The sequence below is a fragment of the Lipotes vexillifer genome, unplaced genomic scaffold (genome assembly GCF_000442215.2).
Source record: "Lipotes vexillifer unplaced genomic scaffold, Lipotes_vexillifer_v1.1 scaffold394, whole genome shotgun sequence".
NCBI lineage: Eukaryota > Metazoa > Chordata > Mammalia > Artiodactyla > Lipotidae > Lipotes > Lipotes vexillifer.
Window position 1 is genome coordinate 500,574 of NW_006791731.1, and position 24,739 is coordinate 525,312.

At 66.3% G+C, this 24,739-nt stretch overlaps 3 protein-coding genes across 4 annotated transcripts in view; 2 read left to right on the forward strand and 1 right to left on the reverse strand.

Annotated features, from left to right (window-relative positions):
* SCRT1 (scratch family transcriptional repressor 1) overlaps positions 1-1,332 on the forward strand; it is a 3,363-nt gene extending 2,031 nt beyond the window's left edge. The window contains exon 2 of the mRNA XM_007464542.1: positions 272-1,332. Within this exon, the coding sequence (XP_007464604.1) occupies positions 272-1,209 (938 nt within the window). The 3' untranslated portion in view covers positions 1,210-1,332. The remainder of the gene's footprint in view (positions 1-271) is intronic.
* A 6,420-nt stretch (positions 1,333-7,752) lies between these two features.
* On the forward strand, positions 7,753-17,268 carry DGAT1 (diacylglycerol O-acyltransferase 1). Its single transcript, XM_007464603.1, has 17 exons — positions 7,753-7,946; positions 12,099-12,186; positions 14,373-14,413; positions 14,513-14,598; positions 14,681-14,733; positions 14,967-15,072; positions 15,216-15,329; positions 15,433-15,507; positions 15,612-15,715; positions 15,802-15,840; positions 15,942-15,983; positions 16,058-16,102; positions 16,179-16,291; positions 16,376-16,482; positions 16,800-16,873; positions 16,958-17,020; positions 17,113-17,268. The coding sequence occupies exons 1-17, from the start codon at positions 7,753-7,755 to the stop codon at positions 17,266-17,268; spliced, it is 1,500 nt and encodes a 499-aa protein (XP_007464665.1).
* A 1,904-nt stretch (positions 17,269-19,172) lies between these two features.
* HSF1 (heat shock transcription factor 1) overlaps positions 19,173-24,739 on the reverse strand; it is a 19,833-nt gene continuing 14,266 nt past the window's right edge. The window contains exons 2-14 of one of the 2 annotated variants that reach the window (XM_007464543.1): positions 24,217-24,325; positions 23,776-23,912; positions 23,411-23,535; positions 22,008-22,083; positions 21,878-21,939; positions 21,693-21,789; positions 21,477-21,613; positions 21,126-21,395; positions 20,688-20,771; positions 19,870-19,975; positions 19,724-19,789; positions 19,576-19,645; positions 19,173-19,453 (exon numbers count right to left, since the gene is read on the reverse strand). In XM_007464543.1, the coding sequence (XP_007464605.1) occupies positions 19,248-19,453; positions 19,576-19,645; positions 19,724-19,789; positions 19,870-19,975; positions 20,688-20,771; positions 21,126-21,395; positions 21,477-21,613; positions 21,693-21,789; positions 21,878-21,939; positions 22,008-22,083; positions 23,411-23,535; positions 23,776-23,912; positions 24,217-24,325 (1,545 nt within the window). In that variant the 3' untranslated portion in view covers positions 19,173-19,247. The remainder of the gene's footprint in view (positions 19,454-19,575; positions 19,646-19,723; positions 19,790-19,869; positions 19,976-20,687; positions 20,772-21,125; positions 21,396-21,476; positions 21,614-21,692; positions 21,790-21,877; positions 21,940-22,007; positions 22,084-23,410; positions 23,536-23,775; positions 23,913-24,216; positions 24,326-24,739) is intronic. The other variant, XM_007464544.1, reaches the window with a different exon arrangement.

Here is a 24,739-nt window from a genome sequence, read left to right on the forward strand (position 1 = left end):
GGGGCAGCCGCGCCCGAAGATGCGACTCTTTTCCTCCTCCTGCGAGGGCGGGGCGGGGCCGGGCCGGGCCCTGTCTCATCTCTCCTCTCCTCTCTTCCCCTCCCTGCCGTCTCCATCCTCCCTGCCCCGCGGTCCCTCGGCCCCTTATTCTTTGTCCTCCTTGTTCCCTCCTTCCCGGACCCCGCTGTCTCCCGCCGCCCTCCCGTGTGTGTCTCGTCCGCTGCCCGGTTCCCCTCCCGCTGTCTCCCTGTGTGTCCGCCTCGGCCCTTAGGATACCTCGACTACGCGGGGCCTGCCTCTGTCTACGATGGCGACGCCGAGGCGGCCCTGCTCAAAGGGCCGTCCCCGGAGCCCATGTACGCTGCGGCCGTGCGGGGAGAGCTGGGCCCGGCGGCTGCGGGCTCGGCGCCGCCGCCCACCCCGCGCCCGGAGCTGGCCACGGCCGCGGGTGGCTACATCAACGGCGACGCGGCGGTCAGCGAGGGCTACGCTGCTGACGCCTTCTTCATCACCGACGGGCGCTCCCGCCGCAAGGCCGCCAACGCCAATGCCGCCGCCCCCTCCACGGCCTCGGCGGCGGCCCCCGACGGCGACGGCGGAGGCGGGGTCGGGGCAGGCACGCGCGGTGCGGGATCGGGGGCCGGGGGTCGGGGCGGCGCGCGCGCGGGGGCGAGCACCGAGGCGCGCGCGGGGCCTGGGGCCGGCGGCGCGGGAGGCCGGCACGCGTGCGGCGAGTGCGGCAAAACGTACGCCACGTCGTCGAACCTGAGCCGCCACAAGCAGACGCACCGCAGCCTGGACAGTCAGCTGGCGCGGCGCTGCCCGACGTGCGGCAAGGTGTACGTGTCCATGCCGGCCATGGCCATGCACCTGCTCACGCACGACCTGCGCCACAAGTGCGGCGTGTGCGGCAAGGCCTTCTCCAGGCCCTGGCTGCTGCAGGGCCACATGCGCTCCCACACCGGCGAGAAACCCTTCGGCTGCGCGCACTGCGGCAAGGCCTTCGCCGACCGCTCTAACCTGCGCGCGCACATGCAGACGCACTCGGCCTTCAAGCACTTCCAGTGCAAGCGCTGCAAGAAGAGCTTCGCGCTCAAGTCCTATCTCAACAAGCACTACGAGTCGGCCTGCTTCAAGGGCGCCGCCGCCGGCGGCCCCCCGGCCCCGGCGCCCGCCGCGTCGCCGCAGCTCAGCCCTGTGCAGGCCTAGGGCGGCGGTGCCTCCGCCAGCCGGGTCGGCTCTCAGCAATACGGGCCCCCAGGGAGGTCTCCGCCGGCGAACAGGCGGAGGGGCCGGAGGGCGGGCCCCTCCTCACAGCAATAGGGGGAGGGGGCCCGGCCCCGCCCCGCCCGCCAGGGGCCCTGCCGGCCCCTTCAAGCAATAGGGTCCCGAGGGGAGACCCACCCCGAGCCCCCTCCCTTCCCCTCCAGGGTGCCCCAGGCTATTTCCCAGCAATAGGGTCGAGGAGACCCAGAACCGAACCTCATCTCCGAGTTAGGTCTCTGAAGACTGGGGTGGGGTGAGGTAGGGAGCTCCCCCTTCCTCCCTCTTCTGCGCCCCTGGATCGTGTCGCAGAGACTCAGGTCTTCCCCACCCCTTCCCAAGCCTTCCAGGGCCAGGCCTGCGGCCTAGACGTCCAGGGAGCCGGTCCCTCCCCAGCAGCAGGCGGGGGAGGGGCAGGATGGGGGGCCGCAGAGGCGTCCCTACTCCTCAGTGTTCGTTGAACCCCAGGAGTGTTAGACGCGTTGGGGATCGGGGAGGGGGGCGGATGGCGGCACCTCTCTCCCTTGGGTTCCTTCTGGGCCCTCAGTCCGAGCCGCTCTCCTACCCTCGCCTCGCATCCCCTGCCAAATCCGAATTCTTCCAGCCCAGCTTCCCGGGCTCTGTCCTCCATAACGAATAATAATGACGCATATCAAATCGCATGGACTTATCCGACCTCCTCAGAACCCGCTCCCGCCCTGCCCCGGGGCCCCCTCCCTCGTACCCGGGCATTCGGTGTTGGAGGACGGATTTCTGGGGCCCGGCAGGCAGACCTGGGCACAGCCCTCTACACACCTCTCTGTATTCGCTTTGCGGGTAAAGCCCCCTGGGGGGGGTTGCGGATGCGTCGGGTTTCTTTCTGTATTTGTACGTTATATTTATGAACGGATTGCACTCGGGTCAGGGAAGGGGCGCTGCGGCCCCTATCCTTCCCGCCGACGCCAGGGGTTTGGGATGTCCTGTATCACTTTCCCCGCCCCTGAACCCCGCCCCACCCGGGCTCCGCCTCTTGGGAGCCTCAGGCCCCGCCTCTCAGAGGCCGGTCCCCTCCCTGGAACCCCAGGCCCCGCCCTCACTCTGTTGCCAACTTACGCCCGTCTATGCCAAAGCCTCGGCGGCGACACCGCCCCAAGGGCCCGCCCCATTGGCCGCCGCCTTTGTGACGTCACTGCATGCAGCCCCACCCACCTCCCGTCCCTTCCCGGGGCTGCCCGCTCCCTGTCCCTCTTAGTTAGTCCGAAGCCGACTATAGAGCAATAATGCGCACTGCATGCGAAGCTGCCGCCGCCTCTAGAGTTACTGAGAATCAGGTATCCCCCTGCCCCACCCACCCCATAGGCCCCTAGATCAGGGACGCTGCGCGGGGCCGGACGCGCAGACTTTCTTCCCCCTCCTCCTCCCTCCTCCTCCTCCCCCCCACGGCAGAGGCCGGCGGGTGTAATGGTTTCAGGGGCGGGGCGGGGTGGTTGACCCCCAAGACCCCTCCTTCAGTCGTCCATCACCCACCAATCCTTCATTAGACACCAACTATGTTCCAGGCCCCCTTCTGAGTCCGCTAGGGACGTGGCGACCTGCGGGGTGTGTGTGTGTGTGTGTGTGTGTGTGTGTGTGTGTGTGTGTGTGTGTGTGTGTGTGTGTGTGTGTGATGTTTGTGACGGGCCCAACGGGCTTGGGTGGGCCAGGGATGGCCGCAGGTGCAGAGAGAGCCGCGGTCCCTAGACCTAACCGTGGGCCCCTCACTCCTCCCAGCCCCAGCGCCGAGCCAGTGCTGGGGGCAGTGGGGCTCTGCCTTTTACTTGGGCCTGGGTTCTCAGCTCAGGTGGCACAGACCGAGGGCCCCAAGGCCCAGCGCCACCAGGGCCGCCCATACCGTATCCCATTCCTTCCATCCCCTGGCAATGAGGGCTCTGTCACCTCAGTCCAGGGCTCCAGGCCAGAAGAAAAGGTGCACGCTGGAGCATTTGACCTGGCTAGCCCCATCCCCGTGGGTACCAAGCCCGGCTGCTACCCCGCTGCTCCTGCATGGGGGGACCCGGACCTGAGAGGCCAGCACAGCAGAGCCCACGTCCAAGACCCCTACATCCCAACTTGGTGTTCACACAGCTCCCAAGCTGGGGCCTGCCCCGCTTGCGCTGGGCACACCCGCATGCACACGCACACACAGGCACCCCCACCTACCCCACATGCCTACCTACCTACCTAAGGAGAAGGCCGGAGGGCTGTGGGCCGGCCAGGATCTCCCGCTTCTCCCCACACCCCGCCGCCGCCGTGGAAAGCCATGGGCCCCCTCCCGCCCCCATAACTAAGCAGCACAATAACCGACTTAGCGAATTCAGGTAGAAGGAACGTTTAGGTAGCACCTATTTTGTACCGATTCTATGAGTAGGGCCCGAGATGCGGGGGCCCTCGGGTGGGGGCTGCGGCCGCCGGCCCGCCCCGCCCCCACCCCCGCCTGCGCCCCGCCGCCTTGTACATACTCCCACCCGGAACAGGCCGGGATTTTTACTCGGGCCGCGCCCCTCTTCCGCCCCCGTTTGGGGCCGGGCCGGCCGGACAGACGGACGGACGGACAGACCTCCTTCCTAAGCACAATAGCACCAGCTCCCCGGAGCACCGCACCTCCACGAGGAGAATAAATGCCACTCTTGATAGAACTTGGAGTGTCGGGCTGATGTATACAGGGCTGGGCCCGCGCAGCAGGGGGCACTGGGGTCACCTAGGGGGCGTCTTCCGGGTCCTGCCGCTCCTCAGAGGTCGGGCAGGCGCAGGCCCAGTGCTGGGAGTGGCATCCTACCCACGCAGCCTTGGAGTCGCGCCGCTGCCTTTTGCTGGGGTGCGCCCGTGTCTTTTTCGAGGAGGCAGTCTTCCACCCTGGAGGGCCGGCTTGTCAGACCAAAGGCAAGAGCGCACCCCTGAAGGCGAGGCAGTTAGCATGTCTCCCGTGGCAGGTGAATCCGCTCTGTGCCAGGAGCTGGGGGAGGCTGCAGTCAGATCTGGCCCAGGACTCATCTAGGATGGCCAGAGTAGGTACAGCAGGGCCTGTAATCCTGTGGCCTGGGGTACCCCCAGTCTTCCTGTAGGGGCTCCTGCCGTCCCTACAGGCCTGACAGCCACCAGTGAGCCTTCCTCGATGCCACTGGAGAAAATGGTGACAGCAGAGGGTGTGGGGTCTGACCCCTTCCTGCAGCCTGCTGTCCACATCCTGACTCCCAGACTCAGGGGATATGTTCCCACACTGAGGAGCCCTCCATAGGTAGCTGGGCCAGGCTGGCTCTGGGGAGGAGGTGCCCAGGGGTCATAGGCGTTCCCACAGCCGCCCACAGCCACCCACAGCCCTCGGGCTCTAGACAGGACGTCATGTTGAGGAGATGAGGGGCAGGGCTGTGCTGGGCTCAGAGAGCCCAGGGACATGGACCCCTACCCCAGCAAATGCCCTCAGCACCCAGGTAGGTAGGCATGAGCTGAGAGGTCCCACATCTTTGGAGACATGTGGTCAAACCAGGTCAGCCCAGGGCCAGAGCAGCTGTCTGCACGCTGGCAGGGGACAGGCCCACCCAGACTCCACTGGTATGGACAGCAGGGGAGACTGACCTGCAACAGACCATAGCCTGTGGGCCTGCTGCCCAGGGTGGGGCTCACCTGGAGGTGGGCGCCCCCTTCTGGGGAGCGTTATCCGCCTTAACAACCTCAGGAAAACCCCCAGTGTTGGTAGAGGATAGGTAGGAGTCATTGCCTAATTTGCATATGAGGACTCTGAGCCTCAGGGAGAGAACAAGCCCTGCCCAATACCCCACTCACCCTAAACTCAGATTCACACCTGGGTGGGCACCAAGGCCAGGGAGGAAGGCTCTCAGAGGTCCACTCCTCCCCAGGGCTCCTCAGCTTCGCGGTCTGGACTGACTGTTTCTGCTTCTCCAAGACTCTAAGGGGCAGTGGGGGTGGAAGGATGGAGGCTGCCTCCCCGGTGCCTGGGACGAGCCCACCCTTGTCTCCACAGGTGTCCACGGACAGAACTTTGCATTCCAGGGAACAGGCGGTACAGGCTGCTGGTCACCATGTCCAGTGTCTTCCCTCACAGGCTTCCTTGGCCTGCCTGCGGTGCCTCCCACCTAGTGTCAGCCCGAGGCCCTTTCTAAACCCCAAAACCCTTCCAGCCCTTTATTCGGCCAGACCTGCAGGTTCCTCACACCGGCCCAGGTGTTGCTTCCACCGGCAGGGAAACTCGCCACTGAGCTTTCTTCGACAACTCCTCATGCACACATTTGTCCCCAAACAACCTCACCTACCTTGACCTTTTCCCTCTCCCCTGTGGGTCTGGGCCGCACCTCACCCAGGATCCTGAGGTGCTGGGGCTGTGGGCGGGGCTGGCGTAGGCCCTCCCTCCCTCCTAGAGGTCCCGCCCACTATCAACCACAGGCCTCCGCCTCCCTCAGAGAGGCCCTGCACCCCGCTGGTACAGGGGCTCTTCCTTATTGGTGCCTTCACAGCCCCTGCCTTCCCATTGGCTCGAGGCCTTCATCTTGCTCTCAACTTCGGTGGTGGAACCCTTGGTTCCCCCACAGCCCCCGGTCAGATCGGTCCTTTCTGGCGTTCCCCAGTCCACCCTGGTCCCCTCACTCCTACTGCTTCTCGTCTGCCGACGACTTGGAGCCTGGACGCGGACACAGGCAGCCGCTTCTAACACGGCCCTTCACTCCTCGTTGGCTACGGCGCTCAGCCTCTCTGGGCCTACTGGCAGCCTGAGCCGTCGGTCTTCCCCTCTACCAATCAGCGTGCCAGTCCGGGCCGGCCCTCTAGTCTTGGCTCTGTATTGGAGGATGGCAGGGCCACAAGGTGCGCGGAGACACGTGGGCGTGGGTGGGGAGCTTACCACTAGCTGCCTGGGAGAGGTCTGGGGACGGAGGGCCAGAGCTCCCAGGTCTCACCCCTACGCTGCGGGCTCCCGAGAGGACCCTCTCCTGCGTCCGACCTCCCTTGGGATCAGTACTCAGAAAGGCCTAGCTCCCCCTGGCTCAGGTCTGCCTAGGAACAGACGAACGTTCTTGGACACTGGATAGGAGACGGGGCTGGTCCTAACCCACCGAGGCTGGGCCATGTGGGCACGCAGGAGGGGTTCTGGCGCCCAATGAGGGCGGCCCCTTTAGCAGGCTACTCGAAAACACCTGCAAGGTAGCCTCAGCCTGCCAGGAAGGGATGCCAGGCTGGTATAAGCCGCAAATGGTCCGGTGGCAGAAGCACGTGTCACCAGGGGGCCCAGGTGCCTTTCCGTGGAGGTGATGGATCCAGGGCAAGCCCGGCGGGAAGGAGGGCTGACCTCAGGCTGAGCCTCTGGGTTTGTTTGCTTTCAGAGAGGTGATCTTCTCAGCCTTGCTTACCTCAGAGGAGTGAATGGAGTGGGTTCTGCGGCTAGGGGTGTTTCTTGGGTAAACCAGGCCTGAGCCCCCAGTGAACCCTCGCATCCGGAAATCCAGGATACTCACACTCCATGCTCTTTGCAAAATGCACGTCAAGCCAAGTGGGACCGGACTTGCCTGCCCACGGTTCTCACCGTGCAGTTGTTATGGTGTATTAGTTGCTTCATTTAACGACTGGATGACTGCAGACAGTGCAATGACACAGAAGCCTCTGGGCCCCCGCGAATTGGCACTTCAGGATCCCCACGCCCTGGCAAAACTGGCCCGGGTGCGAAACGCAGGAAGCTCTGCAAGTCTGCGGACGAGGGCAGAAAGGGGCTGGGTGGAGAGGCGGGCTGGGCGTGCCCATTGTGGGGGCGAGGGCCCGCACCCTTGCCCTTCCCCGTCCTGGGCCTGCAGGGGAGAGGTGCTGCCCTGGGAGTAGGTGGGCCAGGCGGAGGTACCCGGGACGCGGGGCCTGGGGCCTTTCTCTCGCTCCATCCTTCGGCCTGGCGCTTGTCTGAACAACCTAAGCGGAGGAAAAGCGGGGGCCTACGGTAGTAACTAGAGGGCTCGCGGAGCATCAACGCTCTGGTGTCTGTCTGACAGTAACGCACGAGGCATTTCATAAATAACCTCCATCCCCACACCCCGCGCCTGGGCTGAGGCATGACGAAACCCTGTGTTTAAAGAGCGGGACAAGGGTCAGGCAGCGGTCAGGAGGGGCTTCCAGCTGCCAGGAAGCCGCGCGTTTCCCGCCGAGGCCCTCGGGGAGCAGCGTCCGCCCCTGGCTGCGCGCCCACCTCCGCGCGCCGGCTCGCGCCATGAGACTACAACTCCCAGCGTGCCCCGCGCGCCAGCGGACTACAAATGGACGCGCGCCGCGGCCACGGGCCAGTTAGCAGCTCCGGGAGCGACGCTGCCGCGGGCTCGGGGAGGACCCGGCGGGTGCGCGCTGATTGGCGGCGCGGGCTACGGCGGCCGACAGGGGGCGGTGGCGGCCTCTGGCCGAGGGACCGGAGGCGGGGCCTTGGGCCTCGGGCGCTGCGAGCGCGGTGGACCAAGACTCCGCCGCGGCTGGGTGCGGGCTGAGGCCATGGGCGATCGCAGCGGCGCGAGCGGCTCCCGGCGCCGGAGGACGGGGTCGCGGCCCTCGAGCCAGGGCGGCAGCGGGCCCGCGGCGGCGGCAGAAGAGGAGGTACGGGACGTGGGCGCCGGGGGGGACGCGCCTGCCCCGGAGAAGGACAAGGACGGAGACGTCGACGTGGGCAGCGGCCAGTGGGATTTGAGGTAGCGGTGCGCCTGACCCTAACCTTTGACCCCGACCCGGGGCCTGCGCGACCCTCGCTGTGCCCCCAGGCGTGTCCGCCGCAGCTCGGATTCCGAGCCCGAGAGCCTGGCTTCCGGACTTTGCGTGGACAGGTGTGCCCCTGGGGCCTCCGCGGGGAGGTTAGGGGTGGAGGGTCGCCTGACAGAGTCACACAGGTGGGGGCGCCGAGGGGAGCCAGCAGCGGCCCAGCTTCCAGACGCCCCTCCCTCTGCCCGTCTTTAGGTGGGTCCTGAGGCTCTTTCCCAGGGTGAGCCCAGAGCCTGGAGCCCGAGGTGGGCTGGTTCCAGCCACCCGTACTGTCTTCTTCCTGGAAGGAGATGGATGGCGTCTGGCGGTGTGTGATGAAGGGGGCCCCTCCTGAGGGCTATGAGGGGTGCCTTGTGGGTAGATAAGGCTCCCAGAGGAGGGTGGGCTGGCTGGGGAGTGGGCCAGCAGGAGCTTGGGACTGCCTGAGGAAAGGGGCAGGGGGCAGTGCGAGAGGGTTTCTTGCAGGCCCTCCCAAGAATGGTCTTCACAAAGGTCCCTCATCCTTTACCCAGCGATTGACCGGCCTGGGGTCCTGCTTATATTACCAGCACAAATGCCTGCTCTAGGGTCAGAGATGGGTCCTGTGTTGGGACTCTCACCCCTGGCTGGGGTACAGGAGAGGGCTTTGAAGTGGGCACACCCACAGGTGGTCTCCCTGCTTAGCTGAAGGACTAATGGGAAGCGGGTAGAGAGCAAGCTGTGGCTGATGGCGAGGACCTGGCCCACCTGGCCATTGGCTAAGTCCTGCAGCTGGCTCCAGGCGGCCGCTTTGCCATTCTCCACGCCCCCTCCCCCCACCGGAGCCTTCCCGGCCAAGGGGCCCTCAGGGACTCGGATTTGGAAGCAGCTCCAGAGCTAGAGATTATCAAGGAGGAAGTGGGCAACCTGTCAGTGGGTTGGCAAGGATTTGCTCTCTCGTTAAAGAAGAACCGAGGCTTTCTTCACTGGGTACTGTGGGGAGGGGATGGGCAAGGGCAGCTGTGGTGCAGGCACTGTCCTTGCCCTTGGGGTGCGCACAGTTCACCTGGGAGATAAGGTAATCTCAGCACTGAGCAGTGTGAGCAAAGGTCTGGCGCAGAGTTCATGATGGCACCATGGGGCAGGAGGGCGGCTCTCCTGAGGGGTGCTGGCTTCCTGTGGGCTTGAGGTGGGCCTGAGGGAGGATGCAAAGGATAGGAGTGTCCTGGAGTCCCCTCTGCCACCTCCCCACAATATCCTCTCCAGGAGTCAGGGGCATGGCTGGCTCGATCTCCCTCTGGAGGGAGTGGGATTTGGGGTCATTTTGTATGAGATGGGGGGGCGTGCCAGCTTTGGGCCAAGCTGTCACCCTGGGTGGGCCGTCACTTTCCTGCTCTACGCAGGCCAGGTGGCCAGAAGCCTCCCCTGTACTCCTGCTAGTTGAGCTGAGCCAGCAGGAGCCCTGACTGCCCACCGTCAAGGTCGGGACCCTTGGGGAGAGGAGCTGGAGCTGGCAGGGACGGGCCACAGTCCCCTCGGGTCTGCAGGACACACAGGCTCTGTGCGCTTGTCCCTCACGCCAGATGCCGCAGGGGTTGGGTCTCCTGGGGCAGAACCAGGCCTTGCTGTGTCTGCCTGCTTGGCATCTGGCCTCCGCCGCCCCTCCTCCCCGTCATCTTCCTCTCACCCGCCGCCCCTCCTCCCTGCGCGTTCCTCCCCCTTCTTCCTCCCTCCCCTCCCGACACTTCCTGCTCACCTGCGCCTGGCAGGCGCGGTCAGGCTCTGGGTGGGGCCGCAAGGAGGGCCGCCCCTTTAGCCCTGCCTCTCAGCTCATTCCTTTCAGGTGCGCCACACTCGCCTGTGCGACCTCCAGCCCTTGGTTCACGGGCCCTCCAGGCGGGGCCTTCTTGTCGTGGGGCTCTCCCAGGGGTTTGTCTCTGGGGTGTCCTCTGTTTCTCCCTCTCTAGCAGGGACTGAGGACACGGGGAGCCCACCCAACTGCAGGAAGTGCCAAGGGGGTGGCAGCTGGGAGGCGCGCTGGCACCCTGCCCCCTCCTTGTTCTAACTGGCCCTGGAGCTGGACCGTGTGGTCCTGCGTGTGTGGTCCACACTTGGGGCTGTGCCTCTGGGCAGGCTTTGAACCTCGGTGAGCCTCAGTTTCCCCGTGTGCCTGCCTCCCAGTGCTGGTGTGAGGCGGTGAAAGAGGTGATACCTGTGATGAGTTAGAATGGCCCTGCTGGCTGGGTGGGATTCGGGAGCAGGTGGGCGGGCCGATGCAGGGCACAGAGGTGTGGGCAGCGCCTGCAGTAGGGGAGAGGGTGACAGAGCTCTGGGCGAGGCGGCGAGGCCCCGCGTCCATGCCAACCATGCCTGGTGCCCTCTGGTCCACTGTAGCTGACCGCATCGGCAAGGCTGGACCTCTGGGGGGATTGGTGGGTGGTGGGCTTCCTTCCCTGGGTCGGGCCCTCCGACCTCCAGGGGCACAGAGCTGCCTGGGTTGGGGGTGGTCAGAAGGCTGGTGGAGGGACCTGAGGGGCGGGTGTGGGTGGCTTGGGGAAGGCCTTAGGAGCCTGACAGCAGTGATCCGGGAGAGCTTTTATAATGTTATTTGTTGTCAAGTTTGGAAAATGCCACCCTTCCCCCACCCCCATTTTCATCTTAGAGATTGCTGCAGATAAAGTCAGCGTGGTCTTCTCAGTGGCCCAAAGCGGGCAGGGGTCACGCTGTTGTGAAACAGTCCCCTGGGCGTGTCGAGCCGGGCGTGGACATGCAGATGGCGGTTGGCAGGTTGTGGCATGAGGTGGCTTCGGGACGCTTCCAGTAAAAGCGACTGGGATTGAATTTGGGGGAGGGTTCTGGGCAAGCCCGTCCAGTGGAGAGGCCCAGAGACTGTCCCGTCTGGGGAGCTGGGCCTTGGAGCTCTGCTTGCCTCTCCGAAAGGCAGAGCGCCTGGGGTGGAGCTCACAGCCCCGCTGCGTGTGCTCCAGGATGGTGCTGGAGGGCAGGTGCAAGGAGGCCAGGCCTGTGACTGGGAGAGGCGGGTGGGCCAGGTGTGGGCAGACCTCGGTCTGGGAAGGCAGAGGTCAGACCGTCAGCACTGCCCTGGCTGAAGATGCTGAGTGGCGTCTCGTCCTCCCTGGCTCCTCATCTCCTGGGTGCGGCCATCTGAGTGCTGACCCCAGCCATAGCCAGGCCTGCCACAGAGGCAGGGCCACCCCCGGAGGCCCTCTCTTCTGTGCCCCAGCTGCCTCTTGAGGTGGAGCTGTGTCCACGGGAAGGAAGGGGAGGCCCTGGCTTCTTCTCTTACAAAACCGGAGGCCTTGCTCAATGCCGTGGAAGGCCTCCTGGTGGCAGGGCACTTGGGGTGAGGCGGGGCTGCAGCCAAGGACCGGCACGAGGTCTGAGCCTTGCCCCGCCGTGCTGTGGCCCCTCCACCTCTGCCTCGCTCTGAGGGTCAGGCAGGGACGCGAGGGTCTGTGTCTGTGTCCCCCAACCCCGGCGCTGGGTGGGAGCGCTTATGGCCACCGAAAGTGCCTCCGCTGGCTTCTACTGTAGACCTCCCTGCCATCAGGCGCCCAGCGCCCGGGTGCCGGTGCCCGCTGGGACCTGTGTGGCCCAAATGGAGGGAGGAGGCGGTTGGAGTGGGGCCCTTGGCTCACTGGGTGGTGGGCTGGGCCGACTGCAAAGGCAGATTCGCCCCCCCCATCTGTCCAACGTTGCCGGGTGGGCCCCCGGACCCCTGGGGTGGACTCTTCCTGTGGGCCCATCACCACTCCTTAGCCAGCAAGGGTGGCGGCAGCCAGAGGCATCTGTGGAGGGAGGTGGACTTCCAGCCCGGGGGACTCGGGCCCCGCGTAGCCAGCTCCTGCCTGTGGCGTGCCCCCGCCCACCTGCAGCGTGGAGCGGCAGGCCTCTGAGTGTTCCTGAGAGCTTGGCACGGCCTGGCCCCTCTCTGGTGACAGTGGGGGAGTAGGATGGTGGGCAGATGGGTGTGCGCTGCCCAGAGGGAGGGGCTGGGCGTGGCCAGGTTCCCAGGTGTCGCCAGGGCTGCGGCGTGGGCCTGCTTTTGGCCTTGCCTGGGGTTCTCACTGCCTGGGGCTCTGCGGGTGCCCACTCTTGCTTTCCAGGTGCCACCGCCTGCAGGATTCTCTGTTCAGCTCTGACAGTGGCTTCAACAACTACCGTGGCATCCTGAATTGGTGTGTGGTGATGCTGGTAAGTAGGGTGGCATCTTGGAGCAGGTGTCCCTGTGGCCAGGTGGGGCGCGAGCTATGCCCCCTGGGGTGGGTGGCCAGAACTTTTGTGGCTGGGCTGAGTGGAGAGGGGTCGCGGTGGCCGTCCCTGCAGCGGCCGCATGCTGCGCCCCCGGAGGGCACACACTCAACCCTTGTCCCTGTTGCATCCCAGGAGACGCCTGCAGGGCTAGCATGGGAGCCTTTGTGCCGTGGGCTGTGCCCGAGGGGCACTGGGGTCTCCTGAGGGGCTTCTCTGGCTTGGCGTGTGGGCAGGAAGGAGTAGATGGGCTGGTGGGCCTTGGGGCTGTGGAAGGGGCGTTGTGGGCGCAGCGCCTCCTGGCAGCACGTGTGAGTGGTCTTGGGGCTCCGGGAAGAGGTTCCTCTTCTGTTCCAAATGGCCCTTGTGGGCGTGGAGCCCCCGGGCAGGCCCGGACTTGGGGGAGCAGGGGTGAGAATACGGTTCTAGCCCTGGGCCCCCCTCCCTCAGTCTCAGGAGGGTGAGAGCGGGGAGCCCCGCGCCTGCCTCACTCTGCGGCCTGGTCGAGGCCACTGCTTCAGGGGCCCCGCTCCCCTGGCATTTGGCGGGGCTGGGCCAGCAGCTCTGGCCCACAGGAAGCTAGAGTCCCGCGCTCCAGGGTACAGCCTTCGGGCGGGGCAGGGGGCAGGGGCCTCTCTGGGCCCTGCCCCCGCCACTCAGGGCTGATGTGGCACCCTCCACCCGACGTGTCCGCCCTTGACCCTCCACCCGACGTGTCCGCCTGTCTTGGGCGTGGCTCCCGCAGCTGCCCGTGTACAAGGGGCTCCCGCACCTTCCCTGCCTGTGGCCCCAGGAGGCTGCCTGGGGAGCTGTGGGGCACCATGCAGCCTGGTGGGTGAGAAGCTGGCTGGGCAAGGGGAGAGCGGGCCATTGGCCAGCCCAGACCCAGGAGATGACGTGTCCCTGGTCTCTGGAGGCCACTGCCGGCCGAGGCTGGGTTTGTGAAGAGGGGGTCTTGCGGGGCAGGCCCTCAGCTGCCTGGGCAGCACTGTCTGCTCCCCTGCAGCCCCTGGGCCTACCTGGCCCTTTGGTGTCACCCCAAAGACTTCCCCCTGCTTCTGGTACCTCTGCCACACCCTTCCTGTAGGAGACGTGCATCCCGCGCTGCGTTCCCTCTGCAGCCTGGGCCTCCAGGTGGGTGCTGCCTGTTTGCAGCTCCAGCTCTCGCCTGCTGTGAGCTCTCAGGACAGGCTACCGCCGGGTGGGGTGGCGCCACGCGGGGTAGGACCGCGTGTGTCCTGGTAAGCTGGCTGCTCTGGCGTTTGACTGGGGGAGGGTGTGGCAGCCGGGCCGCATCTCGGAACTTGTTTGCCTCCTCGTGAGACTGGTAAGGGAGCCCACCAGCGTCCCCTGAGCCCACCAGCGCCCCCTGAGCCCACCAGCGCCCCCTGGAGAAGCATCACTTTCTGCAGCCCTTCCGTAACCTGCACGGGGCCTGTGCCTTGTGGGGTGAGGGAGCAGGTCCCTGTCCCTGCAGAGGAAAGCCAGGCACCCAGCCACTGGCTAAGGCAAGAGCTTGTTGTGATGGGGGCTCCATCCTCAGCTGCTGTTGCTGCAGGAATGGCCGAGGCGGGCAGGGGCGTGAGTCACAGTGTGGCGCTCGAGGCCCAGCTTCCCCCAGCCCCTCAGGACTCTGGCCCGCTTCTTCCTACCCCCCCACACAGGGCGTGGGCACTCCCGGTGCAGCGCCTGCCACACAGCCGGGCTCTATGAGGACTGGCCTGACTGGCAGGGCGGTGCCCTGGGCGTGGGTGGCGGCTCCATCTGGCAGGCTTGGACTTTGGGACTGTTGCTGTGGCCTTGGGGCCCTCACCAGCTCGGTGGGATGGATGTGGGCTGCTGGACGGCGTGGGTCTCTGTCTGCTGCTGAAGACACAGGCATCTGAGAAGTGCCTGGTGTCGGGGCCGGCTCCTCATTGGTGTGCCGGGGGCAGTGCCGAGGGGCTTCCCGTCCCTGCGCTGGCGTCCACGGGGTGGGTTGCGCGTCTTGGAGCTTGGCGTGAGGTCAGGCAGGGCTGGGCCTGCAGGATGGAGGCTGCTGCTCGGACCTACGGGTGCCAGGAGGAGCTGGGGTGGCTGCTCCGGGGCCAGAGATGACGGGGTCGTGTCTCTCTCTCTCTCTCTTGCAGGTCTTGAGCAATGCGCGGTTATTTTTAGAGAACCTCATCAAGTGAGTGGGCCCTGGCCCTGCCCCACCCACTGCCAGATCAGGCCCCGCCCTTCTCCCCCCCCCCGCTCAGACCCTCATCCCCCACCTGCCCATCTGCAGGTACGGCATCCTGGTGGATCCCATCCAGGTGGTGTCTCTGTTTCTGAAGAACCCCTACAGCTGGCCCGCTCTGTGCCTGGTCATTGGTGAGCTGAGTGCCCAGGAGGCCTCGGGTGGGGACAGGGCTGACCCGGGCCTGAACCTGCCCTGTGGCGCTTCTGTCCTCAGTGGCCAACATCTTTGCCGTGGCTGCGTTCCAGGTGGAGAAGCGCCTGGCTGTGGTGAGCAGCGCCCTCACGCCCACCCTCGCCCTGCCCGGGGGTCTGCTCCTCTCCAGCCAGACTTAGGGCAGACCAGCAGCCCGGCCCACTGTGTCTCATCCAGGCTTTGGGGCTGTGTGTGGCTTTCCCGGGAGGGGCTGCACCACAGGCCTGGCAGCCATGCCCTAGGGAGACCCTCTGGCCGGGGAGTGGGGGCCCCCGGCTGAGCGCTGTGCTCCTCCCCCCCACCCCAGGGTGCCCTGACGGAGCAGGCAGGGCTGCTGCTGCACGTGGTCAACTTGGCCACCATTCTCTGCTTCCCGGCGGCTGTGGCCTTCCTGCTTGAGTCCATCACTCCAGGTGGGCCACCCATCTCAGCCCCATCCCAACCTGTCTCGGGCCCGTAGGAGAGACCTAGGTGAGCCACAGGGGCTGCCCCTGTGGCCGTGGCTCTCCTGTGGGCAGTGTGGGAGGTGCATGGCCTGAGCTTGCCTCTCCTGCAGTGGGCTCCGTGCTGGCTCTGATGGTGTACACCATCCTCTTCCTCAAGCTGTTCTCCTATCGGGACGTCAACCTGTGGTGCCGAGAGCGCAGGGCTAGGGCCAAGGCCAAGGCTGGTGAGGGGCTGCCTGGGGCTGGGGCCACCCGGGGCTGCCGCCTGCTGTGGGGCTGGACCCGGGCAGCATCGCAGCCTCACCCCGCCCTGCCACTTGCTCGTAGCTGCTGCGGGTAAGAAGGCCAACGGGGGAGCTGCCCAGTGCGCCGTGAGCTACCCTGACAACCTGACCTACCGTGGTGAGAACCCCCGCCAGGGCCTGGGGGAGGGGTGTGGCCTGGGGGAGGGGTGCTGCGGGGGGGGGGCTGGGGCGTGGCCTGCTAGCCCCACCCTCCCGTTGCAGACTTGTACTACTTCCTCTTTGCCCCCACCCTGTGTTACGAGCTCAACTTCCCCCGCTCCGCCCGCGTCCGAAAGCGTTTCCTGTTGCGGCGGCTCCTTGAGATGGTGAGGCTGGGGGCTACGGGCCTCGCGGGCTGGGGGGCCACGGGGCACGGGGGGCTCAGCCCGCTGTTCTCTGCTTCCTCCTCCAGCTGTTCCTCACGCAGCTCATGGTGGGGCTGATTCAGCAGGTACGCGGGCTGGGCTGGGCGCTGCGCTGTGCGGGGAGGGGGAGTTGCTGGAGGAGGGTAGCTCGGGCGGCCAGCGAGCTGACACCCTGCTCTCTTTGCAGTGGATGGTCCCCACCATCCAGAACTCCATGAAGCCCTTCAAGGTGAGCAGGCAGGCCCTCGCGGGGTGGGGTCTGAGGGCGGGACCGAGGGAGCCAGCAGCACTCTCTCTCTGCAGGACATGGACCACTCCCGCATCATCGAGCGCCTCCTGAAGCTGGCGGTGAGCAGCCTGGTGGGTGGGGGCACGTGGGGGGCGGGTGGTGGGGTTCTGGAACCTGGCACGCGCCTCCCCGCAGGTCCCCAACCACCTCATCTGGCTCATCTTCTTCTACTGGCTGTTCCACTCCTGCCTGAACGCCGTGGCCGAGCTCATGCAGTTCGGAGACCGGGAGTTCTATCGGGACTGGTGGTGGGTGGCCTTGGGTGTGGGGCCGGGGTCTGGGGGGGCAGGGCCCTGGCGCAGCCCGGTCACCCGCCGTTTCCCGACCCCCAGGAACTCTGAGTCCGTCACCTACTTTTGGCAGAACTGGAACATCCCGGGGGCAATTGTTTTCCAGACTACTTCTCTTCACGAAGCATCATCAGTGCTGAGGTCAGATGGTAGTGCTGGCATAAGTGACAATGGTCCACCAGCTTTCCGACCCCTGGGAGACTTCTCATGCTCCCTAGGGAAATACTCTCCTGGTGCCTCTGCATCGAATTTTCTCAGTTCCGGTAGTTCCTCAAATGTCTGCTGCTCTATGATTTCCTTCTCCCTCAAAAGTCAAAATGCACTTTCTTCTTCTTGCGTGGGTCCCCTCAAGGTTTTTTCCCAATTAAACTGTCATCTTTCCCAATGTAACCCTCTCCCCTCTGGTCCAATACAGGTTTTCCCTCTCCCTGTTTAGTTCAACTTCATTAGGCCAAGTGAATACAAGCCCAGCTCCGGAGGGGAAGCAGCAAGTGGGCAGCCAGGATGGGGGTGTTCCTGGCTTCAGCCTTCTTCCACGAGGTCAGTGCCCTGTGGGCGCGTCTGGCCCCACCTCGGGCGGGGGTGGCCGAGGGGTAAGCTGACGCCCCTCTCACCCCCACCCAGTACCTGGTGAGCATCCCTCTGCGCATGTTCCGCCTCTGGGCCTTCACGGGCATGATGGCTCAGGTGAGCACCCTGCGTGGCCTGGCATCCGCCCCGCGCCCGGGAGCCAGCCCCGTGGTCGCTGAGACTTGCTAACCGGGCCCCCGTGTCCCCAGATCCCACTGGCCTGGATAGTGGGCCGCTTCTTCCGTGGCAACTACGGCAACGCGGCCGTGTGGCTGACACTCATCATCGGGCAGCCGGTGGCGGTGCTCATGTACGTCCACGACTACTACGTGCTCAACTACGAGGCCCCGACGGTCAGGGCCTGAGCCACTCCAGGCTGGCCCTCCTTGCTGCGGCTGCCCGCCTTGCCTCACTGCCCATGGCTGGAGCCGGCCCCCCGCCTGTGTGCTGGGGAGAGGCCTGGCTGGTCGATGCTGCCTCTCTGCCCCTATGGGGCACCCTCCTGCCCCCTCAGGGATGGCAGACTGGGCCCGTGGGGGGTGCCAGCACTCGGGAGCTGTGCCGATCCTGCCCAGGGGTCTGAATGTGTCAATAAAGCGCTGTCCACAGTGAGCTCCCTCAGCCTCCAGGGCACGGGGCTGCTGGGAGGTGGTGGCCGTCCCAGTCCCGCGGGGGCGGCCTCCCTTGGGCTGGACCGTGGGAGGGGGATCTGGGTCCCTTCGGCATCCCAGGGCCTGGAGCAGCTGCCCAGCTGTGGCTGGGCTGGGGGGAGGGGGAGCGCGGCATAGGACGCAACCTCCTTGCATCCCAAGACTTCTTGTCCCGCCAGGCGGGGCCTCAGACTCCCAGGCCCCGTGTGCCGAGGGCTGCCCAGAAGTGGACTTCAGCTTCGGGTGGGACCGCGGGCCGAGAGGGCTGAGAATCAGGACTGACTCGAGGGGCTAAGAGACCCCAAGGCAAGGCTGCAGAGGACGCAAAGGCCGAGTGCACAGGCCCCTGGGGAGGGGCAGCCACGTGCTGGGGCGCTCCCCTGGGGTGGGCTCTGGGATGAGGCTGGTGGCCTGACCCAACCCTCATCCAGGGCCTCCCTCTCAGTGGCCTCCCTGATAACTACTGGCTTGAGGCCTCCCCAGCCCTGCCCAGTTTTCTTGGCACCGACTGGGCTGGATGGTCCCCTTGATACATCCTGAGTGTGGCCTTCGGGATACCTTGCTCCCAGAGCTTGCTAGGGAGGTGGGGGCAGCCCCGGGCTCCTGTTCCCACCTCTGGTGGAACCCCGAGGCTGTGCCGGGCCAGGTGTGCCCTGACGTACATCCACAGCCCAACAAGGTGGGCGTCTGAGGAGGTGACTGGGTGCTGGTCTCGGAGCCATGCTGCCCCTGTCCCAACCAGAAGCTGCTCAGCCCCAGGTCCTTGTCTCCTCTGGGTCATGGTGGTGTTTTGGGGAGAGGGAGGCCACCTGGGGGTGCCCTTTGAGTCCAAGGGGTTACAGGCCACATCTCCCTGACCCCTGCCTCCTGGCGGCTGCCGGGAGAATAGTGAGCAGCGCGTGAGCCGGGTGGGGCAGGACATCGGGTGGGCTGCTCCGGCCCCTGCCCCCTGTGCCGCATGCACGTGCTCACCGGTGGCTGCCTGACCCAGGGGCGGTGCTGCGCTCCCACTGCCTCCCTCCTCTGCCAGACCCCGTGCCTCCCTTTTGCCAAAGCCAGCCCGGCCCCTCGTGACACGAGTGCAGAGCAGAGGTGGCTCTGCTGGGCAGATACACAACGGTGCACCCACCTGTGTTCCACCTGGTGCAGACCTGGCAATGGAGTTCCTAGGAGCCCTCTGACCCCTCCCCGGTCCTTTAATAAAGACTTTTGCGTGCACACGGCCCAGTGGAGCCAGGCAGGCTCAGGCTCAGGCTCAGGTGTGCTGTGCCCATCTACCCTCCCTCCAGCCCCTTCTGAGATCCCTGTGCCCCTCCTCACCCCTCCCACCCACCCCAGGACCCCCGCGGCAGGAAACAGACAGGGAGGCCACACACACAGCCTGTCGTTTATAGATCTCTCTCGTCTGTCCGTCCGTCCGTCCATGTATATGCCTGTATATCTCTACAGAAGGGGAAAGGGGGGACTCTCGTGTAAAAATCCAAAATACAATTCTATGAGCACCCGCGTACCGGTCAGTCCGAGTGTGGCCGTGAAGGCCCCAGCAGGCAACTGCTCATGGGGCTGGGCCCTCGGTGCTGACTGGGGGCCATGCCCGCCCAGCCGGCCTGGTACTACTGAGACCAGCCCTGCACTGGGGGGTGGGGGTGGGGTGGGGGTGCGTGGGGCGCAGGCCGGCCCTCCTCCTGGGGCCTCTAGGAGACAGTGGGGTCCTTGGCTTTGGGGGGCTCGGAGCCCGTCAGCAGGGAGATGGTGGGGTCGTCTGCGTAGTCGTCTCCCTCGGAGAAGTAGGAGCCCTCTCCCAGCTCGAAGAGCACCGGCAGGTCGCCGCCCCCCACGTCCACGGAGCCGGGGTCCAGCAGCAGCAGGGGCTGGGCCGTGTAGTGCACCAGCTGCTTCCCTGAGGGGGCCCGAGCAGGTCAGCGTGCCGGCGCGGGGGCGGGGCCGAGCAGGTCAGCTTGCCGGCGCGGGGCCAGGGGCGGGGGCGGGGGCGGGGGCCGAGTGCGGGCAGCTTCAGCTCACCTGAGTCAGGGCTGCTGCTCTCTGCTTCAAGAGGCCTGGGGGGTTCCTGGGGAGAGAGGAGCTCCTGGATCTGCTGGGGCGGAGGGAGCGTGGTGAGGGTTCCCGGATCCTCTCCCCCGCCACCCCGCCACCCCCATGCCCTACGCACGCTGGCCAGGCTGCTGTCAAGGTCGGGCAGGCTCATATCAGGCACTGTCACCGAAGGGCTGAACAACTGCAGGGAAGGGAGGGCGGTCAGGCTGTGCCTGTGAGCGGAGCGGGGCGGGGCAGGTGCAGGGCGGGGCCGGGACTCACGTCCAGCAGGGTGCTGGTGTCCACGCTGAAGCCGTGGCTTGTCAGCATGGTCTGCAAGTTGTCCAGGTTGGAGTCCATGGCATCCAGGTGGTCGCTGAGCTCAGTCCTGGCCAGACAGAGGGAATGGGGTGAAGCGGCACCCCGGGCGTCCCCACCCAGGCACCTTCCTGCCAGCGCTCACACCCACCTGCCAGAGAAGGACTCCCCTCGGCCACCACCCACCCTGCTCGGGCTCACGGGAGGCCCTCCAAGTTAGGGCCCCTCTGCGCTGCCAGCCCGGGCCCGGTGGGGCAGTGTGCACGGGGCCGGGATCCTTGGCCACCCTGGGGGAGTGGCTCAGGCCCCGCTGTCCCTGGTCACCGTGAGGCCCCGTAAGGCCTCTGGCAGCATTTTAGGCTGGGCCAAGACGGCAGGAGGGCCAAGGAGGAGTCAGTGCTCAGAATGGGGTGGGCGCCCAGATCTTCAGGCTCGGTAAGGTTGGGCCTTTGCACCGGAAGACAGCAGGAGGCGGCGAGGAGCCGTGCTCAGCGGTGGCTGGGCCAGCCTCTCCCCCGGTGCCCGCCAGGAAAGAGACCAGGCCTGGCGGCTGCGAACCAAAAGGCCCTGCCCTCTCCTTAGAGGAGGCCAGTCAGCACAACCCCTGGGCCACCCTCTGTCAGTCAGCAACTCGGGGTGCTGGCTGGGGCCCCAGAGCCCGGGGCGCCTGTTCACCAGGCAGGGCTGAGTGCTCCCAGCTGGGCTGGGGGTCTGGTCCGCGGCTGGGGAGGGGCCCGAGCTCTGGCAGAGCCCTCCTCCCTCCCCAGTGGGACAGCGCTAACCCTGGCTGGACTCGGCCATGTAGAGAGGAGGAGGGACAGGGGAAGAGGCGGGCGACCCCAGACATCTGTGGAGCGCGAGCCACACTGCAAGATAGAAAGACAAGAGCCCCCCGATTGCAGGTGGGGGCCGGGCAGACCCCCAGGCCCCACCCTCGCCTGCCCACCTCTGGGGCAGCAGGACAGACACAGGGACCCAGCAGCCTGCTGCAAGAGAGGGCGGCCTGGCCACACACCTGGGCTTCTGCGGTGGAAGGGCCGTGGGACCACCTGGTTGGCATCTGTCTCCCTCCCCAGCCCTGAGCTTTGTGCTCAGGGCCAGGTCCGCGAGCTCATCCCCAGCAAGCCCTAAGCCGCAGGCCTGAGGACCGCCCGTGTCCAGCCCTCGTCAGAGGCCCGGCCGTGCTTCCAGAGGCCAGCGGGTGAGCAGATGGCACTCACTTGTCCAGGCAGGCTACGCTGAGGCACTTCTCGGGGGCCGAGGCAGGCCGGGGCGAGGGGGGGCGGCCCCCGGCATCGCTGAGGGCTGGGGCCGAGGCGGCCGGCGCAGGCTCGCTCTCCCGCAGGATGGAATCAATGAGGGCGGTCGGGGACAGGGGCGTCTCCACCACGGAGGACGGCTGGCTGGGACTGGCATCCTCTGCCCGGGGGCTCTGAGGTGGGCTGGGGGGCTCCTCCTTGACTCGAACCAGGGGGCTGCTGGACAAGGGCCTGCACAGGGGGGCACACGTATCAGCAGGCGCCTCCACCAGCCCCACCCGCTCCCGCCTGCTGGGAAGGCGCCGGGCCCACCTCTCAGCTACGCTCCCGCCTGTGGAGGCCAAGGGGCTGCCGGGGGCCAGCTCGGTGATGTCGGAGATGATGGGTCCGGAGCTGGCAACAGCGTCTGAGGGGTAGAGGCTGGAGCCGCTATAGGCCGGGGACGGAGCCTGCCACCAGAGGGAGGTGACCACATGCGGCGCCTGCTGCCGCCTCAACCCCCCGCCCCATGCGGCACCCGCCGCTCACCGAGTAGGGCCCCGGGCCATGGATGCGCTCCAGAGAGAACTGCCGGCCGTACTTGGGCATGGAATGCGCGGAGCTGCTGTCGTTCAGCATCAGCGGGCTGTGGGGAGAGGCAGGTTAGCTGTGTCCCCGGCCTCGGCGGCCCCCAGGACACAGCCAACAGGAGGTGGGCATGCCTAGTGCCTCACATCTTTCTCTTCACCCCCAGGATCCGGTTCGACTGCACCAGCGAGATGAGGAACTGGATGAGCTGCAAGGGGAGAGGTGGTCAGCCTGGCTGCAGACAGGGACCCCGTGCCCCGCCCGCCAGCGTCGCACCTTGTTGACGACTTTCTGCTGTTGGGCGTGCTTCTGCCGCAGGCTGGCCACCTCCCGCCACAGGGCCTCGTTCTCACTGCAACAGACAAGGTGCCGTCGGGGGGCTGCGGGGAGCCCCATGGACACTCCACCCCACCCGGGCAGGAGCAGGGCCGTGGGGGACTGCGTCTCGCCACAAGCCCAGCTGCCAGCCCATCCCCACCCCACCCGATCACAGGCTGTGGAACGGTCTGGGGGCCAGGCCAGGGCCCCTGCCCCACCTTGCGCTGTTGCGCTGTGAGGGGAGGATGCGCAGGGGTGCCAGGTGCGGGGGCAGCGAGGCTGTGGTGGAGACCTGGGCAGGGCCCGCTGGTGCGCCCCAGGATCTGGGCCGAGACCCCCGGGGCTTTCTCGGTCACAGTCGAGGTGGCAGAGCCTTGAGGGCAGCCCCCACCCTTGGCCGACTCTCCCTAGACCGAGGCTGAGAATGCGAGGGGAGTCCAGGGGAAGGGGGCAGTACAGCTTTCAGGCCACAGGGCGGCATGTGGGGGGGTTGTCCTGTGCCTTGAGAGGACCAGAGGTGGGCTCGAGAAGCAGAAAGGGCCACCTGAGCAGCCCACACGGTCTGCCGCTCCAGGGGGCCAGCCCTGCTCAGCCCCCAGCATGTCCTGTTGACACGCAAGAGACCCTCCTGGCTTCACCCTGAGAGGTGTCCATGTCCCAGAGGCCAAGTTCACCCGGTCCCATCTCCAGGTATCACCCAGCGAGGGGCTTCTGCTGGGCCCTGATGTGAGTAGTCGGGGCCCAGGAGCATCCTCCATGGTCTGGGGGGCATGACGGCCGGCCCTCTGAGCGGCTTTGAGGCCACACCGAGACATGGACAGCCACCCCGGGCTGGGGTTCCTGAGGTCCCCAGGGCCTCAAGTACATGGGAGGAGACCTAAGCCAGCCTCCATAGGGGTCCTGGCTCGGGGGAGCCTAGAGCTGGTTCTGTGGTGGCCACACATGCCCCAGGGGCAGGGGTTCCAGAAAGAACCCAAAGTGTTTCCTGCTTCCCAGGCCTGAAGAGAGGCGACCCCCCTGCTGAGTGATGCCAGGCACACGCTCAGAGTTTGCCAGGGGTTGCGTGAGGAGCCCAAGGGCGTGGCCGCTGCTCCGGGCCCAGCTCTGCTTGCTGCCGTGGGAACCAGGTCCAACCCCACCTTCTGGAAACGAGTTCAACCTGGCAGGGTGGGAGGCTGTGCAAGCCTGAACCTAGTTCTGTTTGGAGAGTGGAAGGCCTGAAGCGTCTGTCTTGGAGCCTGCGGGGCGGGACTGGGGGGAGAGGACCTCCGCTGGCGCCCCTCCCCCTCCCCCTCCTCTGCTTGCTCCCCAGGAGGCCTCTTGGTCCCAGCACCTCCCCTGCCCGGCGCCCCAGCACCTACTGCTTCATGGCCAGCAGCTTGGAGTCCATGCTCTCCTGCTTCCCCTTCATCAGCTGCACGTCGGTCAGCAGCTTGGTGACACTGTCCTGGTGAATCTTTATGTCCTCGCTCCTCAGGGTGGACACCTGGGTCCCCAGGGGAGCAGTCACTGAGGTGGCCTGGGGGGGGCGGGATACAGCAGAAAGGGCCAAGGGGCTGCCGGTCTGGAGGGGCCTTTGCTGTGGTGGCTGACGGAGGAGGGGCTGCCAGCAGGAAGAGGGCTCGGTGCAGCCAGGCCAGGCCAGCAGGACAGGGGGTGGACGCTGCTCCTGCTGACGGCCTGGAGGGAAGTCCGGGGACGTGGGGGAGGGAGAAGGGCTACTCACGCTGGTCACTTTCCTCTTTATGTTCTCCAGGAGCTGCTCCTGGCCGCGCAGGAAGCATGGGTGCTGGAACTCGGTGTCGTCCCTCTCTGGCTTGACCAGGCCGCCCTGCTCGATGTGGACCACCTTCCGGAAGCCATCTGCGCGCGACGGGATGGGGCAGTGCTGCCTCAGGGCTGGGGACCCAGCCCTCACTCCGGCACGGCCACTGCCCCACTGGAGGACGAGGGAGGCTGGGGGAGTGGGGAAGTGCCCAGCACTGCCCTCTTGGGAGCCCTGCCTGAGGCGGCTGGGTGGTCTCGGTCTCAGGGAGACTCCACACCCCCCATGACACCCCTCCCCCTGCAGGTGCGCGGGATCTGGGCCATGCCTCCGGGCTACCCAGGGGTCAGAGGCTGGGGGCCGTGGCAGCCGGCGAGCGGGGCCCCGGGGCAGCGCACTCACACATGTTGAGCTGCCGCACAAAGCTGGCCATGTTGCTGTGCTTGAAGTACTTGGGCAGCACCTCCTTGGCGAACTGGCCCTGATCCAGCACGTGGAAGCTGTTCCCACTCTGCCAGGAGACGTGGGGGTCATGCAGCCGCCTCCGTGCAGGGGCTGTGCCCCCACCCAGGGTGGAGGTCTCCCTGGGACCCAGCACCCTTGCTGAGGCCCGCTCACCCGGGCTGCTGGGGGCCGTTCAGGAAGCACCTCAGAGCACTGCAGGCCCCTCCCTCAGGGGGCCTCGTGCTAGCTTTATCAGCAAATTTCCCCTAAGAACAGCCAAGACCCCAAACGGAGGTAGCCGAGAAAACGGGAACCTGATTTCAGTTACTCTGGAGGAAAACAACAGAGTCACGTTCAGAAACGCAGCTTTGTTTTTCTTTTGACAACAGAGACAAAAAACAGAGATGAACAAAACTGCTACGTTGGGCTTCCCTGGTGGCGCAGTGGTTGAGAGTCCGCCTGCCGATGCAGGGGACGCGGG

Bases quoted from the DNA above. Each gene is read 5' to 3' on its own strand.
- DGAT1 (XM_007464603.1), top strand. From the start codon at position 7,753: ATGGGCGATCGCAGCGGCGCGAGCGGCTCCCGGCGCCGGAGGACGGGG. The intron at 15,330-15,432 runs GTGAGGGGCTGC...ACTTGCTCGTAG, and splicing joins TAGGGCCAAGGCCAAGGCTG to CTGCTGCGGGTAAGAAGGCC. The intron at 15,508-15,611 runs GTGAGAACCCCC...CTCCCGTTGCAG, and splicing joins TGACAACCTGACCTACCGTG to ACTTGTACTACTTCCTCTTT.